Source organism: Microcaecilia unicolor, chromosome 14 (assembly GCF_901765095.1).
Source record: "Microcaecilia unicolor chromosome 14, aMicUni1.1, whole genome shotgun sequence".
Taxonomy (NCBI): Eukaryota; Metazoa; Chordata; class Amphibia; order Gymnophiona; family Siphonopidae; genus Microcaecilia; species Microcaecilia unicolor.
Genome location: NC_044044.1, coordinates 20,046,577 through 20,064,259, shown reverse-complemented (window position 1 = coordinate 20,064,259; position 17,683 = coordinate 20,046,577). Strand labels below are relative to the sequence as shown.

Below are 17,683 nucleotides of genomic sequence, written 5' to 3'. Positions count from 1 at the left end.
AACGGTAATGTGCTAAAGAGACTCACACAGTAACACTGGTGTCAGCAGTGGGATTAGCCTTTGGTTATGCATGGATCACATAGGATTGGAGCATGATTCTGTAGAAAGGGCAGTCGCTGAAGAGAACAGCAACCACGGCAAGGGTTGCTTTCAGTGTCCCACATCCCTTTTCTGCTTGCAGACTCATAGACTGACTCAAAAGGGCAGTCTTGACACCCTGGGCAGGCAGTGGTCCACCTTTTGCCACAGCTCTGCCTCCAGATATTACGATTCTATCCTCCTGGCATGGGGTCTTACAGTGAGGCTGCTGGCAACGCTGCTTGGGATTGGAACCTCTCTCTTTCTCTCTGTTCTTTGTGTCTTTCCCCTAGCCTGGTGCCTTCGGAGTGAGGGGGTCAGCTCTGTCCTTCTTGGGGTCTCCAACTTGGAACAGCTGCACGAGAACTTAGCATCCATCCAGGTGAGAGCTCACGCCCTGACTCAGATCTGCCCTGAATCTTTCAAGGCTTGCCGACCGATTGCATGCTAAAGGGCGGCGGAACCTAAACTGCCATTATCTGCCCCATGACTTCCAAACTTTCCTGATGACTAAATCGACATCAGAACCAGGAATCTCAGAATGCTATGTAATATGTGTCAGAGCAGAGACGCACAAGCACATCACCTCTTAAGGGCGAATCGTGCTAGAAATATGACAAAGAGAACGTTGTTCCAAACGCGGAGGTAAGAGGAGGCTGGTAACTTCAGGTTGAAAAGTCTGACCTTGGGGTGTGGCTAGAGAATGACACGGGGGCAGGGACCCACAGTAACCACAGGGATGGGGATGGGGACAGAGCCCACGGGGATAGGACAGAGACAGAGCCCTCGGGGACGGGGTGGGGAAGGGGACAGATCCCACGGGGACGGGGTGGGGAAGGGGACAGAGCCCTCGGGGACGGGGTGGGGAAGGGGACAGATCCCACGGGGACCGGGTGGGGAAGGGGACAGAGCCCTCGGGGACGGGGTGGGGAAGGGGACAGATCCCACGGGGACGGGGTGGGGAAGGGGACAGAGCCCTCGGGGACGGGGTGGGGAAGGGGACAGATCCCACGGGGACGGGGTGGGGAAGAGGACAGAGCCCTCGGGGACGGGGTGGGGAAGGGGACAGATCCCACGGGGACGGGGTGGGGAAGGGGACAGAGCCCTCGGGGACGGGGTGGGGAAGGGGACAGATCCCACGGGGACGGGGTGGGGAAGGGGACAGATCCCACGGGGACGGGGTGGGGATGGAGACAGAGCCCGAAGGATGGGGACAAACTGTCCCCGTGTCACTTTCTACTTTGAAGCCTGTTAATGAACTGGACTGTTGTTTATGTTTGTTTGATGCAGAAGACAATATTTTTTATATTTTGGAAAAACAGCCACATCTAGAAAAATTTGCATGGGGGGGATCCTGTACATCCCGCTACCAGCACATCTTCTAAGAAGACATCTTCTATTGCAGGAGGGACTGTGGAAGACAGGAGAGCTAGACTGAATCCTGAGATTGTTGATGACTTAAAAAATCATAACAATGTTTCATAGGGCATATTTTTCCCCTCTGGGGCATACAGAAAGGGTGGATTAGGATTCCTTGGGGTAGTAGAAGTCAGCTATTGTTGGGGTTGGAAGGGTAGAGGGTGGTGGTGGTGGGAAGGTGTTTTTTTTTTTTGTTACGTTTGTACCCCGCGCTTTCCCACTCATGGCAGGCTCAATGCGGCAGGCAATGGAGGGTTAAGTGACTTGCCCAGAGTCACAAGGAGCTGCCTGTGCTGGGAATCGAACTCAGTTCCTCAGGACCAAGGTCCACCACCCTAACAACTAGGCCACTCCTCCACTGTTGCTACTATTTGAGATTCTACATGGAATGTTGCTATTCCCCTAGAAGTTGGCCCTTGCAGATCACCAATGTGGCCACGCAGGCTTCTGCTTCTGTGAGTCTGACGTCCTGCACGTACGTGCAGGACATCAGACTCACAGAAACAGAAGCCTGCGCAGCCTTCTACATAGAATGTTGCTAGTGGAATAGCAACATTCCATGTAGAATCTCCAATATTCCATGTAGAATGTCCAATAGTAGCAACATTCCATGTAGAATGTCCAATAGTAGCAACATTCCATGTAGAATCTCCAATAGTATCTATTTTATTTTTGTTACATTTGTACCCCGCGCTTTCCCACTCATGGCAGGCTCAATGCGGCTTACATGGGGCAATGGAGGATTAAGTGACTTGCCCAGAGTCACAAGGAGCTGCCTGTGACAGAAGTGGGAATCCAACTCAGTTCCTCAGTTCCCCAGGACCAAAGTCCACCACCCTAACCACTAGGCCACTCCTCCACTGCGTTTATTATAGCTGCTAGTTGTTTTTATTGTTTTCTATTTGTAATTTATACACAATAGTTGCACAACATATTTTTCCTTTTTATACTTTAATAAAAAGATTTAAATGTAAAACCATTAGCGTTTGAGGCTTCTGCAGATGAGAACAGAGCCCACGGGGATGGGGTGGGGACGGGGACAGAACCTGTGGGGACGGGGACAGGGCCTGCAGGGATGAGATGGGGTGGGGACGGAGACGGGGCCTGCGGGGACGGGGACAAATTTTGTCCCCGTGTCATTCTCTAGGTGTGGCTACATTAATGGTATCACTGCTATAGCGCTACAAGGCATACGCAGCGCTGTGCACCGTACACAAAATTACAGTGCCTGCTCAAAGAGCTTAGTGTCTCTTTTTTATTTTCCCACATGCGGCGCTAACCGGGTGGTAATTGGCATTGTACGCATGCTGACGATTACCGCCTGGTTAACGCGTGAGACCTTTTAGCACTAGGTCAACGGGTGGCAGTAAGGTCTCAGGACGCGAGACAATTTTCATTTCGCCACACGCCCATTTTTGGCCCCCAAAAAAAGAGGCCTTTTTTGCAGGTACGCTGAAAAATGGACCTACGTGCGCACAATACACGCGTGTACTACACCAGCGCAGGCCATTTTTCGGCGAACCTAAGTAAAAGGACCCCACCGATCGGTAAGAGAATAAGAGGAGTTGGAAATTATGGTAAAAGCCAGGACTGGATCAACCCTGTCAGGCAAATCTGGATCCAGTTGGAAACCTTAGATCCATTTCTATCACACAGGAGTGAAAAAAAGCACATTCAACCTGGATCTTGTGGGGAAAGCTTAGTGGTGACTCCTCTGCAATACCTGTCACTACAGGGTTAGATGATCCTTGGGTTTGAAGATATTTTATTTTTCATTTCTTATCCATATATATTTTATTTTTCATTTCTTATATATATTTATATATTTAAAATACTTCTAGCCCGCACTATCTTTCTATTCTAGACAGGCAACAAATAAAACAATACACAATATACAACACAGACATAATTATAAAAAACAAAATAATAAACTTAAAAGTCTACTGAGCCCTCTGCAGAATCAATCAAACTGAGCCATTAAATTAAAAAGACTTTCAGTTGCTGTCTGAAATGTGTTATTTATTTATTTGTGGTACATTTATACCCCACATTTTCCCACTGGAGCGAGCACAACGTGGCTTACAATGTTACAAAAGGAAAGGTTACAATGCAATGAGGTTAATGACATGACAAGTCAGAAAGACGGGAAAGTCCAGGAGGATTATACAAGGATGCTTGAGTAGGTTGGAGTAGTAAATGGGTATAGACAAATCGAGGTAGGCGGGGATTAAGCGTTAATTGGTGGGATGAGCTTCCTCGAAGAAAAATGATTTTAAAGTTTTCTTGTATAGCTGGTGATCGTCAATCTCCTATAGATGCCTTGGTAGAACAGTCCAAGACTTTGGGCTGACGTAGGAGAAAGATGATGAAAAAAAGCAGTTTATATTTAACTGACTTGCAGCTTGGATAGTGTAGATTAAGGTAGGATTGAGCAGTTATCGAAGAATTTCTGGATGGCAGATCAATTAAATCTAGCATGTAAGCAGGGGCTTCCCCATATATTATCTTGTGAGCCAATGAGCATATTTTGAAGGTAATGCTGCCTGTGTTCCTTAGTTCAACAGGTAAAGTGTTCCACAGTCTAGCGCCTTCAATGTAGACAATAGCAGAACAATATACATCCAATCTGATATGTTTAATTTATTTATTTATTTGTTGCATTTGTACCCCACATTTTCCCACCTATTTGCAGGCTCAATGTGGCTTACATAGTACCGTCAAGGCCCCAGTCGGTTGATAGCAAATGCAAGGTTGTATAGTGATCGAATGAGGTATATTTGGAGGGTCGGAAGGGATGAAGATTGTGTGTTGTCCAGTATGATCATTAGTCAAGCTGTGTTGCTTGGTGAAGAGGTTTATGTAGGGTCATTGGGGTAGACCTTTTTGAAGAGGTTGGTTTTTAGTGATTTCCTGAAGTTCGTCGTGGATTGTTTTCACAGCTTTTGGGAGCCCATTCCATAGTTGTGCGCTTATGTAGGAGAAGCCGGCTGCGTAAGTTGTTTTGTATTTCAGTCCTTTGCGATTTGGATAGTGTAGGTTTAGGTAGGATCTTGACGATCTGACTTTGTTTCTTATTGGTAAGTCTATAAGGTCTGTCATGTATCCTGGGACTTTGCCGTACATGATTTTGTGGACTAAGGTGCAGATTTTGAAGATGATCCGTTCTTTGATTGGGAGCCAAATGAAGGAATGTCCAAAAGCATCTTGTCAGCCGATCATAAGCTCCGTAAAGGCCTGTAGATTCAAAGAAAGGAAGCAATAACTAGAGAGGTTTAATTATTCAGGGCCGTATGGATATACCTCACCTGAAAAAGCATTGAAGCAATGTACATTCAGGTACAGTGGGTGTTTTTTTTTTTTGTCTTTGGAGGACTCACAATCTGAGTCTGTACCTGAGGCAATGAAGGACTGAGGAGTCCTTTTACAAAGGTGCGCTAGCCTTTTTAGCATGCGCTAAACGTTAGAGACGTCCATATATTTCTATGGGCGTCTCTAGCGTTTAGCGCAGACTACAAATGATAACGTGCCTTTGTAAAAGACCCCCGGTGTGACTTGCCCAGGATCAGAGTGGAGGAGTGGCCTAGTGGTTAGGGTGGTGGACTTCGGTCCTGAGGAACTGAGTTGGATTCCCACTTCAGGCACAGGCAGCTCCTTGTGACTCTGGGCAAGTCACTTAACCCTCCATTGCCACATATAAGCCGCATTGAGCCTGCCATGAGTGGGAAAGCGCAGGGTACAAATGTAACAAAAATAAAATAGATACCATTGGAGATTCTACATGGAATGTTGCTACTATTGGAGATTCTACATGGAATGTTGCTATTCCACTAGCAACATTCCATGTAGAAGGCTGCGCAGGCTTCTGTTTCTGTGAGTCTGACGTCCTGCACGTACGTGCAGACCGTCAGACTCACAGAAGCAGAAGCCTGCGCGGCCACATTGGTGATCTGCAAGGGCCGACTTCTACATGGAATGTTGCTAGTGGAATAGCAACATTCCATGTAGAACCTCAAGTGGAGGAGTGGCCTAGTGGTTAGGGTGGTGGACTTTGGTCCTGAGGAACTGAGTTGGATTCCCACTTCAGGCTCAGGCAGCTCCTTGTGACTCTGGGCAAGTCACTTAACCCTCCATTGCCACATGTAAGCCGCATTGAGCCTGCCATGAGTGGGAAAGCGCAGGGTACAAATGTAACAAAAATTAAATAGATACTATTGGAGATTCTACATGGAATGTTGCTACTATTGGAGATTCTGTTGCTACTATTGGAGATTCTACATGGAATGTTGCTACTATTGGAGATTCTGTTGCTACTATTGGAGATTCTACATGGAATGTTGCTACTATTGGAGATTCTGTTGCTACTATTGGAGATTCTACATGGAATGTTGCTATTCCACTAGCAACATTCCATGTAGAAGGCTGCGCAGGCTTCTGTTTCTGTGAGTCTGACGTCCTGCACGTATGTGCAGGACGTCAGACTCACAGAAGCAGAAGCCTGCGCGGCCACATTGGTGATCTGCAAGGGCCGACTTCTACATGGAATGTTGCTAGTGGAATAGCAACATTCCATGTAGAACCTCAAGTGGAGGAGTGGCCTAGTGGTTAGGGTGGTGGACTTTGGTCCTGAGGAACTGAGTTTGATTCCCACTTCAGGCTCAGGCAGCTCCTTGTGACTCTGGGCAAGTCACTTAACCCTCCATTGCCACATGTAAGCCGCATTGAGCCTGCCATGAGTGGGAAAGCGCGGGGTACAAATGTAACAAACAAAAATAAATAAATCAGTAAAAGCTTCAGTGGTATTTGAACTGGGCTTCTCTGGTTCTCAGCCCACTGCTCTGTTCCTGGGAGTGGGAGGGTTCACAAGATTGGATCAGAGACTCCCCATCTCTATCTGCCATCCTTTTCTATGTATCTGCTGGGCTTTATGAGACTGTCATCTGTTTATTCTGCCCCCCCACCCCCACCCCGTCTATTGCAATTGAGATATTCATGTGGGCCTATTGAAGCTGACTTAAAGAAATGAAGACAAAGGCAGAAAGTCCCCTAAACTGGAACTAAATTGTGTTTTGGAACGGAATGTCTGTTTTTTGTCCTGCACAGGTGCTGGCTCAGCTGACCCCACAGACCGTTGGCGAAATCGACACGATTCTTGGCAACAAGCCTACTAAGAAGGAGCCTCGGGCTTAGGAGGCTGAAGTCCGTCCCTGCCCCCACATCTGTCTGGACAACTCTGCACGTTACGGATGGACTTTGCAGTCCTTGGGCATACTTCTACTCTCTCTCCTCCACCCCCCACCCTGTTCTAGCTGGAACATTAGCTAAAATGCTGCTGGACCCACAATCTGAACCCCCACCCAGGGGCCTGCTTGTAGCATGATGACAAAGCAATATCCCCCCTCTTCCCCTTACCCATGCTGTACATGATAGGGGTAGAAAGATCAGGACAGCCTTGCCTCATCACGCTTCCCATGGACAGAGAGATCGGGTGGGGCTGGGGTGTGCACATGGATGGAGGGCCACACGCACACTCGTGTCTAGAGAAATACACATAGGCATCCAGGGAAAACTGACACAAACGCATCACAGAGACTGAGACACATAGGCCACACACAGGCCAACACTAAGTGATCCTTCAACACAAGCACACATTGGAACAGGGAAAGGAAAATACAAGGTAGAACACACACCCAGATCCAAACACATACAGTCTTCTAGTAAAATACACACACACACACACACAACATACATTCATAATCAGATGCATGCAGAGTGTGCAGGAGAAGGAGTTGCTGAAGTCTTCCTGTAAATAGCATTTTGGCTGCTTTTAGTTTTTCATTAAGGAATGCAACATTGTCTAGATTTGAAGTCCGACCCCGCATTCTCAGTGGCCACGTCACAGCCATCTCCTCTCTATGCAATGATAGCCAAGCACGGGGAAATTAAAAAAAAACACAGTGTAAACCCCCCACGAGCAAGGACAGAGCTGCAGTTCAAAGGGCAGCCAAGCCTAGGGTAGGGTTAGCTGTGAAACTTCTTCCTCCCTGTAAGAGGGCTTGGGGCAGTCATAAACAGAGCCTACAAGGCCTCTGCTCCCTGTAACAGGATTCTGCCCTATGCAACAATTTGGGGAGAGGGTCTTCTTGCAGGCCTCTGTCCTTGGTAACAGAGTGGAAATCAGGACACAGTACCTCTCTTTCACTTACAAGAAGATGCTCTGATTCAGCACAAGCCAAAGGGTTGCTCTCCCCTTCCCTTTAGCGGAAAGATTCGGAAACCTCCTTTTATTTTGAGCTGTATCATGCTTAGCCACTGCCAGTAGACGCACGCTGGGGTTGTTTTTTGGGGGGAGGTTACTGGGGTGAAGAACCAACCTGCCTGTAGCCTTTCCTTCTGTAAACTTAGTAAAGGAACTCTCCTTTCTCTGCTGTGGTGAAATGTATTGGAATGGTGTGAGCTGTCTGCTGCATGTACTAGTGGAATACCACAGGAGGCCGGAATTTCTTATTTAAAAAAAAAAAAACACAATACCTTTACATACACACTAGAGGGCGACAAAAACCTTTTTTTTTTTTTTGGCTGAAATTCGCCATTTAGTTTCGGACACAACTGAAGCCGAAACTGCCCCTGCTTTCTTCTACTGCCCTTCCCCCTGAACTGAAGGAACTCTCAGTTCTTTCCTTCCTCCTGAATAAAAGAAACCTCTCCTCTCGAACCCACCCATAGCCAACTCTACTGTATTGCCCTGGTGCTCTAGTGACTAGTCAGAGCAGGAGCAATCCCCAGTGGTTCCTGCCCATGCCATCTTCGCAGTCAAAATGGCTGCCTCAACTTCAAGTCTTAAGAGATTGCCGCTGGAGTCATTTTGGGATTGGAGCTGCCCCAACTAGCCATTATAGTAGACATGAGAGGGGTTCCTATGGGTGAGTCCGAGAAGGGGCCTTCTTCTATTGGGGGTGGGAGGTAGCAGCCATGGGACATAGCTAAAAAAGTTTTGGTTTCAGTTGAAAATGCATTGCCATTTTCAGCCAAAACTGAAACAAGGCTGAATGTGGACCGAAACTGAAATTCAGCCAGACTCTAATACACACACATGAGTGGACTGGGAAGGGATAAGTCATTCCTCACCCTCTGCTCCATGGGTCGGTCAGCTGGGCCATAGGGGAAACCCAGGTCTAGATCAACTCTGTCGAATGCAGCTGAATCCAGTTGGCAACCTTAAAAGGAACGGTTTGCTTTTTTCCAACTGGAAATGCAGCTGGGCCTGGAAGTGTCCTTTAATTTGGGTGTGTTGATCCTCTTCATAAATACGAGAAAAACAAAAAAGAAGAAGAAGATGGGGTTGGAAAAAATGAACCAGCTGTGAAGCAGAAGCACACAACTGATAATACACTTGTGGCAAAAGGAGAAATGTTAATTTAGCAAGCGGGTACGTAGACCAGGTAGGCAGTGTGGGGAGAGAAATCTGTTGTGCAGAGCTTTAGCCACCAGGAGCCCCATATCCAGCTGTAAAGTGAGAAGGGCCAGGACTCCCTCCCCTGCCAGGGACAGTGAAGGCTGCCTCCCTACTTCCCCAGCATCCCACACCCCAAGTACAAAACACCTGATCTGGGGATCCTCTGTATGGCAGTGCTGCTACCAAGCAAGCCTCCTCTTTTAACCCCTTGTCTCCCACCCTAACTGTATAGATTCAGTCACAGATAGTCAGGGAGACTGAGGCACGGTTGAGTGGTTCGGAGACAGGGAGAAATACCCCTCCTCTCTCCCCAGTGGCCATTCTTTGACCACAATTCACCTTGTATGCATCCCTCCCACATGGCCCAATACATTCTACATCCAGCACCGCCAACAGACACAAGCAGGTCTGCAGAGCTGAATTGCTGTTCATTTTTGAAGAGAGGGTTATCAATAGAAATCAAACAAAATAAAACATGGAAAAGAAAATAAGATGGTACCTTTTTTATTGGACATAACTTAATACATTTCTTGATTAGCTTTCGAAGGTTGCCCTTCTTCGTCAGATCCGGATCTGACGAAGAAGGGCAACCTTCGAAAGCTAATCAAGAAATGTATTAAGTTATGTCCAATAAAAAAGGTATCATCTTATTTTCTTTTCCATGTTTTATTTTGTTTGATATCTATTGATAACCTTTAAGAGTGGACTAACACGGCTACCACACCTCTCTACTGAAGAGAGGGTAAAGGGGTCATTTTTTTTTATCAACAAGTACCTTCACTGTCTAACATCTGTGCAAATCTTCAGCAAGGCAACCCCTACAATGGATGTATGGCAGGAAGGGGAAAAGAGATAGTCATACTGTCTGCACCTTACCCCTCCTTAGTGAAATGGTAATGCAGATTCTTCAGGGTAAAGATAACCAGCTCCTGTTCATGGATCCACTGTAACAGCAGACAGACCAGAGAAATGAAGGAAATAGTTAAGAGGCTTAACTGTATTCAAGGGGATTCCTGAAGACAAAAAGGAGAAAATGTTCTGTTACTTTTAGGCCACAAACACTGCATTTAAATCGAGAAGGTATGCACGGACAGCTTGCTAAAAACTGGAAGAAAAAGCACAGTTGTCAAGTGAGAAGCTGCAAAAAGCAACTGGTGTACACTGACGGTCTCTGATTGGACATGTCAAAGGAAAGAAATACCGGAGCGATGACATGTAGACCCTACAACACACCCCCTATGCCCAGATCTCTCCAATCTCTATAAAAACACACACTGTACCTTAGAGGCAGTCAATCCCCCACACACACTCGCCCACCATATTCCTTCCTGTGCAAACAGGAACATCACTCTACCTGTTCTATTCAATGGATGTCCTTAATGGATATGTGGAATGCCCTCTTGCGGGAGGTGATGGAGATGAAATCGGTAATGGAATTCAAACATGCTTGGGATAAACACAAAGGAATCCTGTTTAGAAGGAATGGTTCTGCAGAATCTTAGTGGAGATTGGGTGGCGACGCCGGTAATTGGGAAATAAAGCGGGAGCTGGGCAGACTTCTACGGTCTACGCCCTGATGATGACTGAATAGATATGGATGGGCTTGAGTGTAAATTTTAAGGGGCTTCGATGTTAGCTTCTGAACTTTTAGTACAAGAAAAGTGCTGGGCAGACTTCTACGGTCTACGCCCTGATCGTGACTGAATAGATATGGATGAGCTGGAGTGTAAATTTTAAGGGGTTTTGACGTTAGCTTCAGAACTTAGTAAAAGAACAGTGCTGGGTAGACTTCTACGGTCTGTGCCCTGAGAATGGCAGGGACAAATCAAACTGAGGTATAAAGTATCACATACCATGTAAATGAGTTTATCTTGTTGGGCAGACTGGATGGATCGTACAGATCTTTATCTGCCGTCACTTATTATGTTACTACTATGTTAATGCCACAACTTCATTCTAAGGGACCAGTGCAGTTTCAAAAGTTCTTCTACAATGTTACCTCTGGATAATTCCTTTCCTGGTTCATTTAAAGGTACGAAAAGAAAAAGAAAAAAAATGAATAAGGTCTTCTGGTAAACAGAATAGTGAGGAAATATACCCAAGGAGACAAAGAACACAAGAACGTTGTACTCTAAAAGAAACCTTTATTGGATAAAGCCCAAAAATAAAATCAAACAGCTTGCACTCAAATACACAACGGCAACAAGGATCAGATTCTACACACACTGTTTAGGCAGTGATGCCTGTGTCAAGAGTTAAAAAATCCAAACCATCAAGGGTGGTAGTCAGTTTCTGTTTAAAAATTTGCAATCAACGATAAGGCAGCGCGTTGACTACCACCCTTGTGGCTGTGGTAACTGCAAAATCATACTGTGCTTTATTAAACGGGGCCTCAAATATTTTTTGCTGCTGACAAAACGGGAAACAATTTTGGAATATGGACACTAGAGGGCAGCAGAGTGTAAAGAATCAAATATTGACAGGAAATGCAGGTACAAACTAACGCAAAAACAGGGATGCCAAGAGTTGCCCATCCCAACCTTGGAGATTTACTATAGTTATGCTGGAGACTGAAGGCCAATGAGGGAGGTTTTTCTCACAGGCCACAGCCATATCTAAAACCAGTTCTGACAGGTGTGCACTTCTATTCCAGTACTGAGTCCGTCACACAAAGGTCTATCAATGCACCTCATTCCTGCCAGCAGCAACTCCTACTATTCCAATCTAGAAACTCCCCCACATACAGATCTGCCAATATGCCTCATTCCTGCCCTGCTATTCCAGTATTGAGACTCACAATATACCTCACTCCTGCCCTAGAGCACTTCCTACTGTTCCTCACACACATCTTTTTCAATGTACCTCACTCCTGCCCTACAGCGCCGCCTGCTATTCCAGCATTGCGTGGGATAAACATAAAGGAATCCTGTGCCAGAAGGAAGGGATCCTCAGGAGCTTAGCCTAGAATGGGTGGCAGAGCTGGTGCTTGGGAGGCGGGACTAATGCTGGGCAGACTTATACGGTCTGTGCCAGGGCTGGTGGTTGGGCGGCGGGGATAGTGCTGGGCAGACTTATACGGTCTGTGCCAGAGCCGGTGGTGGGAGGCAGGGATAGTGCTGGGCAGACTTATACGGTCTGTGCCAGAGCTGGTGGTTGGGAGGCAGGGTTGGTGGTTGGGAGGCGGGGATAGGGCTGGCCAGACTTATACGGTCTGTGCACTGAGGACAGTACAAATAAAAAAAGTAGCACATATGAATTTATCTTCTTGGGCAGACTGGATGGACTGTGCAGGTCTTTTTCTGCTGTCATCTACTATGTTACTATGTTACATTGAGACCCTCATGCACAGGTCTGTCAATATCCAGTGTACTTGAATGTAACTCACCTTGAGCTACTACTGAAAAAGGTGTGAGCAAAATCAAATAAATGTACCTCGCTCCTGCCCTATAGCACCCTCTGCTATTCCTCACACACAGTTTTTTTTTCAATGTACTTTACTCCTTCCCTGCAGCACTCCCTGCTGTTCTAGTACTGAGACCCTCACACACAGCTCAACCAAGTCCTCTCGATCTTGCTGAGTCAGATTGTATTTGCCAAATTACTGAAAACCAAGTACCACTGCTGCTGGTTTAGCCCCTGTCCATCTAACGTTGCCCCCTACGATGCCACTATCCTGCCCACATCTTTTCTCCCTTTTTGAACTGCACCAGGAAGTCCATAGTCGAGCCTTCCTGTAACTGTTTCTAAAAAAAGGAAAAAAAGAAATCCCCGCAGGAAAGCCAGGATTACGCCACATAACAGACATTCTGGGCATTCCAGGAGCCAGGATCAGAGATAAGATTCAGTCAGAGCATGTCAAGATGCCAGCAGACAGGTGAGGTTCCAGGAGTCAGTGATTGCTTCAGGGACCCAGCACAGGTGCAGGTAAAGAAGGAGGATCCCAGGGAACAGCTTTAAAATAGGGATTAACAAGTCACAGCTAGTAGCCATGAACTGCTGTCTCAGCATATCTGATCTCATACATTAAGTACAACTTCCCAGTCTACACTTGATGTAGGGGCTAGGCTTCCATTGCATAATGAGGGCAAGGACTGAACTCCCACTGTATATTAAGTTCAGGGGCCTAGCTCCCACTCTATAACAAGTAACATGGTAAATGACGGCAGATAAAGACCTGTACGGCCCATCCAATCTGCCCAATATGATAAACTCATTTTACATGGTATGTGATACTTTGTATGTATACCCGAGTTTGAATTTTCCTTGCCTTTCTCAGGGCACAGACCGTAAAAGTCTGCCCAGCACTGTTCTTGAACTTTCCATATCCAGTTACGATCAGGGCGCAGACCGTAGAAGTCTGCCCTGCACCGGTTTTGCTTCCCAATTACCGGAATTGCCACCCAATCTCTGCTAAGATTCCATAGATCCAATTCTTCTAAACAGGATTCCTTTGTGTTTATCAACGCACGTTTGTATTCCATTACCGTTTTAATCTCCTCCACGTCCCGTGCGAGGGCATTCCACGTATCTATCACCCTTTCCGTGAAAAAATACTTCCTGACATTACTTAGCCGAGATTGGGTGGCAGAGCTGGTGGTGGGAGGTGGGGCTGGTGGTTGGGGGGCGGGGATAGTGCTGGGCAGACTTATACGGTCTGAGCCAGAGCCAGTGGTGGGAGGCGGGGCTGGTGGTTGGGAGGCGGGGCTAGTGCTGGGCAGACTTCTACGGTCTGTGCCCTGAAAATGACAGTTACAAATCAAGGTAAGATATACACAAAAGGTAGCACATATGAGTTTATCTTGTTGGGCAGACTGGATGGACCATGCAAGTCTTTTTCTGCAGTAACACACAAACAGCAAAGACAGCAAAGGAATGAGGACCAGATGGGTTCGCCAAAACAAATTTATTGAAGAGGGACCGAACTTGGCCAAGCTTCAGCTTTGCTTTCGACAGGGGTCACCAGATTCCTTCAAACAAATCCTGAGAGGTTCAGTAAAAAGACACATCATCTACGCAGTATGATGGCGTTCTCCTTCACGTTGCATATTTGATACACCTTAGTAAACAGGGCCATTTGTATTTTGCAATTTCACAGAAAAGCATGGGAGTTTTCTTTAACACCAATGCAAGAAAATTGTCCTGTGTTCCGAAAGCAAAAAGTTGACAATATGCTTTTAGTATGGCCTCAAGGTCTCTGAGGTCTTTTTTTCTCTCAGTAGTGAATACTTTCTGGAATTTATTGTTTGATTTCAACTCATTAACACTGGGCTTTTTTATATAACTATTGTGCAATATTAAAATTGATACCAGTGATTAACCAACCCATGACCCCAAACTCATTTTTATGTTGGCCATAGAGCAGGCTTGGGTCTCTTCTCAAGCATTTTCAACAGGAAGGAATTGTGCCAAGTCCAAAACTGGTGACACTTGTGAAGCTTTAACTATTTCTTTGGGTGCATGTGAGTCATTTGAGAAACTATTTGAGTCATGTTTCTCCCAGACCACAGCACAATATCCAGTTACAAGACCTGTGGATTGTTACCTTTTACCACTCGCTGAGGGACATGAGCTCCAGACCAGTCTCCCCCAGGGCCTGCTGACTCACTTCCTAACTCCTGTCAGGACAAAAACTCATAGAAAATAGGCAGCAAGATTACTCAAGATCAGCTGAGGCAGCAGCAACAAAAGACTATTCCAGTAACTGTGGGAAGTCAGCCAGGAGACCAGAAGGGGGGGGGGGGGGGGAGGTGGCGGGCACAAGGTGCTACCCCCAGGGCCCCACGCTCTCTCCTCCTGGGTTTTAAAGCCCCTACATTCCATGCATTTTGCTGGCTTACTCTGTATTTTTTTTTTTTTTTTGCCCAAGTCTTCTCAAGCATTTTCAGCCCCATGTTCTCTCTTTTTTGCCTCTGACATGTTCAGCCCTGACCTCTCTGTATTTTGCCCAAGACCTCTAAGCAGGGGCTTAGTCAGATACCCAATTTTGAGTGGGCCTGGGCCCAGGATGGGTGGGCAGAATAACTTTGCCCTGTCCCAGAAGTGATTTGGTCTCTCCCTCTCTCGCCTGCATGCCATTTGGTCTCTCAAATATCCTCCCTCCCTGGCAAGCAGCAACTAATACACACTGCTCATGTTGGCCCCACAGCCTTCCCTCTGATGCAACTTCCTGTTTCCGCATAGAAGGGAATACATCAGAGGGAAGGCTGTGGGGCTGGTGCGAATAGTATGTATCAGTCGCTGCTCACTGCAGGCGAAGATCTGCTATTTACAAGGTATGCAGGAGGGACAGTCGTTGGGAGTTTTTGGCTGGTGAGGCTTAGGGATCCCTGAAAGCCACATCATAGGTGTACTGCCACTGGGTGGGCCTGAGCCCAAAGTGGGTGGGCCTGGGCCCATCCAGGCCCACCCTTGGCTACGCCACTGCTTCTAAGCCATTTCCAGCCCCACACGCTCTCTATTTTGCCAGAGTTTCCTCAAGCGTTTTTAGCCCTGTGCTCTCTGTACTTTGCCTCTGGCATTTTCAACCCCACATTCTTTGTATTTTCCCTGTGGCACTTTCAGCCCCATGCTCTTTGCATTTTGCCTCTGGCATTTTCAGCCTTGCACTCTATTTTGCCTCTAGCATTTCAGACCATATTCTCTATATTTTGCCTCTGACATTTTCAATCTCATGTTCTCTGTAGTTTCCCTCTGGCATTTTCAACTCCACACTCTCTTGTTTTTCTGAAGTCTCCTCAAGCATTTAGCCCTGTGCTCTCTGTATTTTGCATTTTCAGACCCCACTCTCATACAGCCATGAAGCAGAAATCAGGAGCAAGGAGCAAGCAACAACAGCAACACATGGGCAACACCTGTAGGTTTGATTCCTCTACAGAGGGGACAACGAAAAGAATGAGGATTTTTTTTCATTCTCTCTTCCTGGGCATGGTCTGACGGTTGCAGGAAGCACAACCATGTATGGACAGAAAGCCAAGGTGATGTCAGTGCTGGAGAGCTGGCACTGGGCCCGTGCCATAAGTGTGCCGGTGAGTCACTGGACTGGAGAGAGAAACCTCCTACGTCCTCCGCTCTGCTAGGTTTCTGTAACTCTACGATCTGCACGTCTGCTCGATTTTACTCTGATCTAGCCAACTGATAGCAGCAATCTGAGTGGTTCTGAGAAGTGACTTTTAGAGCAGGTGCAGGTCTGGTTCTCTGCACTTGTTTGTGTTGAAACAGTCCTCTGCAGCTGGTTGTAGCATCAACTTTCAAACTCAGATGTTTTTCTGTGAATTCTCAGAGCTCTTACTCATGAAGGGAAGAAAGGAGGAAGAAAGTGCGGATTGTTGGGAAGAAGGGTACAAGGCTGAATGATCAGATGCCTGCTAGCCCAGCTGTAAAATGTGCATTAAATAAAAAGAGGCATAAAGAACTGTAATGCAAAATCACATGCAAACACAAAACTGGATTTTCTGGTGCTGGCAGTGTGACATTTACCATGCGGGTTGGGGTACTGCAGAGGAATGTTAAGAGCACCAGGGGATAGGGACTCCTAGTGTCTTCACAAGAAATTCAGAACACATGTGTACCAGGTTCTAGAGGGAGTCATGACCTGTGAGCCCTGGCTGAGAATTGTCTTTGTGAGGAGGGCACAAGATTGTTATAAACTGGGAGAAACCCCTAGGAAATTGTGTATAGAGGTTAAAGGCATTTTAACCTAGTAGATGCTGGGTTCCAATTCATCTGGAAGCACAAAAGAGGAAGGAGGTGACTGGGGGCCCAAATAATAAAACTGTGTGTTTTATACTACATAGGTGTATATTTTATTTATTTATTATATATTCTGTTACCCCTAGAACTGGAGGCTGGGGCATAGAAACAGAGTCTATCATTTCCAGCAAGGAATGACTCAGAGGTGATGGTGACAGGGACACGCAGCCCTTAGGAGTGGGTGGTCCAGGATATGATCACAGGGACACAGAGCCTGTCACCTTTAGGAGTGGGTGGCTCAGGATATGGGCACAGGGTCATGAACCTGCCACTTTAGGAGTGGGTGGCTCAGGATGTGGGAACAGGGACACAACCCTGTCACCTTTAGGACTGGGTGGATCAGGGTGTGAGCACAGGGACACAGAACTACTTGTCACCTTTATGAGTGGTTGGCTCAGAATACGGGAACAGCGACACAACCCTGTCACTTTTATGACTGGGTTGCTCAAGATGTGGGCACAGGACACAGAGTCTGGTCACCTTTAGGTGTGTGTGGATCAGGATGTGGGCACAGGGACATAGAGGATGTCATCCTTAAAAGTGGATAAAATACCTTTATTGCAATTCTTAGTGACTGCACAGGAAAAATCTGAGATAATCCCCAACATACCCTACACAAGACTGAGGTTAATTTCTGTCATGGTATAAGCAAAAAGTAACCCACTTGGAGACACAATCTCAAGAATAAAATATCCACTGATTTTAGGACATGTTTCTGGAAGACAAGGCTATTTCTTATATTTGGGCATGAGCAATAGGAATATGTGTGCCTTACTCTATACAAACCGATTTAGGCCTATTTACTGTCCAGGACTGAGTATAAGGTGATTTGGATCAGTGGAGAAAGAAAGAAAGAAAGAAAGAAGGAAGTGATGCATGTTGGTAAATGTCAGAAACAGGATGCTGGGCCTATGGCCCACTGGTCTGACCCAGCAGACCAGTTTGTGTGTATTCTTTACATGACATCAGATTCAGTGGATCAGC

The 17,683-nt window shown here is 46.5% G+C and overlaps 1 protein-coding gene across 2 annotated transcripts in view; it reads left to right on the top strand.

Moving 5' to 3' along the window:
* The window catches only part of KCNAB3 (potassium voltage-gated channel subfamily A regulatory beta subunit 3), a 29,590-nt gene extending 21,592 nt beyond the window's left edge, over positions 1–7,998 (top strand). For both annotated transcript variants that reach the window (XM_030188233.1, XM_030188232.1), the window contains exons 13-14: positions 372–460; positions 6,598–7,998. In XM_030188233.1, coding sequence (XP_030044093.1) covers positions 372–460; positions 6,598–6,684 — 176 coding nt within the window. In that variant the 3' untranslated portion in view covers positions 6,685–7,998. The remainder of the gene's footprint in view (positions 1–371; positions 461–6,597) is intronic.
* Positions 7,999–17,683: the final 9,685 nt, after the last annotated feature.